Genomic DNA, 317 nt, shown 5'->3' on the forward strand with positions numbered 1-317 from the left:
TTTTAAATTGCAAATGATTCAATATACATATATTAATTTTTGGACGTACAAATCGTATCCCTGTCCATGGGCACTACATTCTGTTTGTGATCTTTGCTTTTGCAAATATTCTCGATGACATTTACTGCAATAACCTTCCCATTCAGCATTTCCATAAAATCCACAACCATTCTTACACTTAAGATCAGCTTCATCAATTCTTAAAGAAGGTGTTTTTGTTGAGTACATTTTGATAGACGTATTTATGTCTTTACAACTATCTCTTTTTACACAATTTACATTTTATCTGTATAATTCATTTGATGTTTTAACCGTAG

The 317-nt window shown here is 30.3% G+C and overlaps 1 protein-coding gene across 1 annotated transcript in view; it reads right to left on the reverse strand.

Annotated features, from left to right (window-relative positions):
- The window catches only part of LOC108571118 (rab5 GDP/GTP exchange factor), a 3151-nt gene extending 2834 nt beyond the window's left edge, over positions 1–317 (reverse strand). The window contains exon 1 of the mRNA XM_017933092.1: positions 50–317. Within this exon, the coding sequence (XP_017788581.1) occupies positions 50–228 (179 nt within the window). The 5' untranslated portion in view covers positions 229–317. The remainder of the gene's footprint in view (positions 1–49) is intronic.

The sequence above is a fragment of the Habropoda laboriosa genome, unplaced genomic scaffold (assembly GCF_001263275.1).
Source record: "Habropoda laboriosa isolate 0110345459 unplaced genomic scaffold, ASM126327v1 scaffold106, whole genome shotgun sequence".
Classification (NCBI taxonomy): domain Eukaryota; kingdom Metazoa; phylum Arthropoda; class Insecta; order Hymenoptera; family Apidae; genus Habropoda; species Habropoda laboriosa.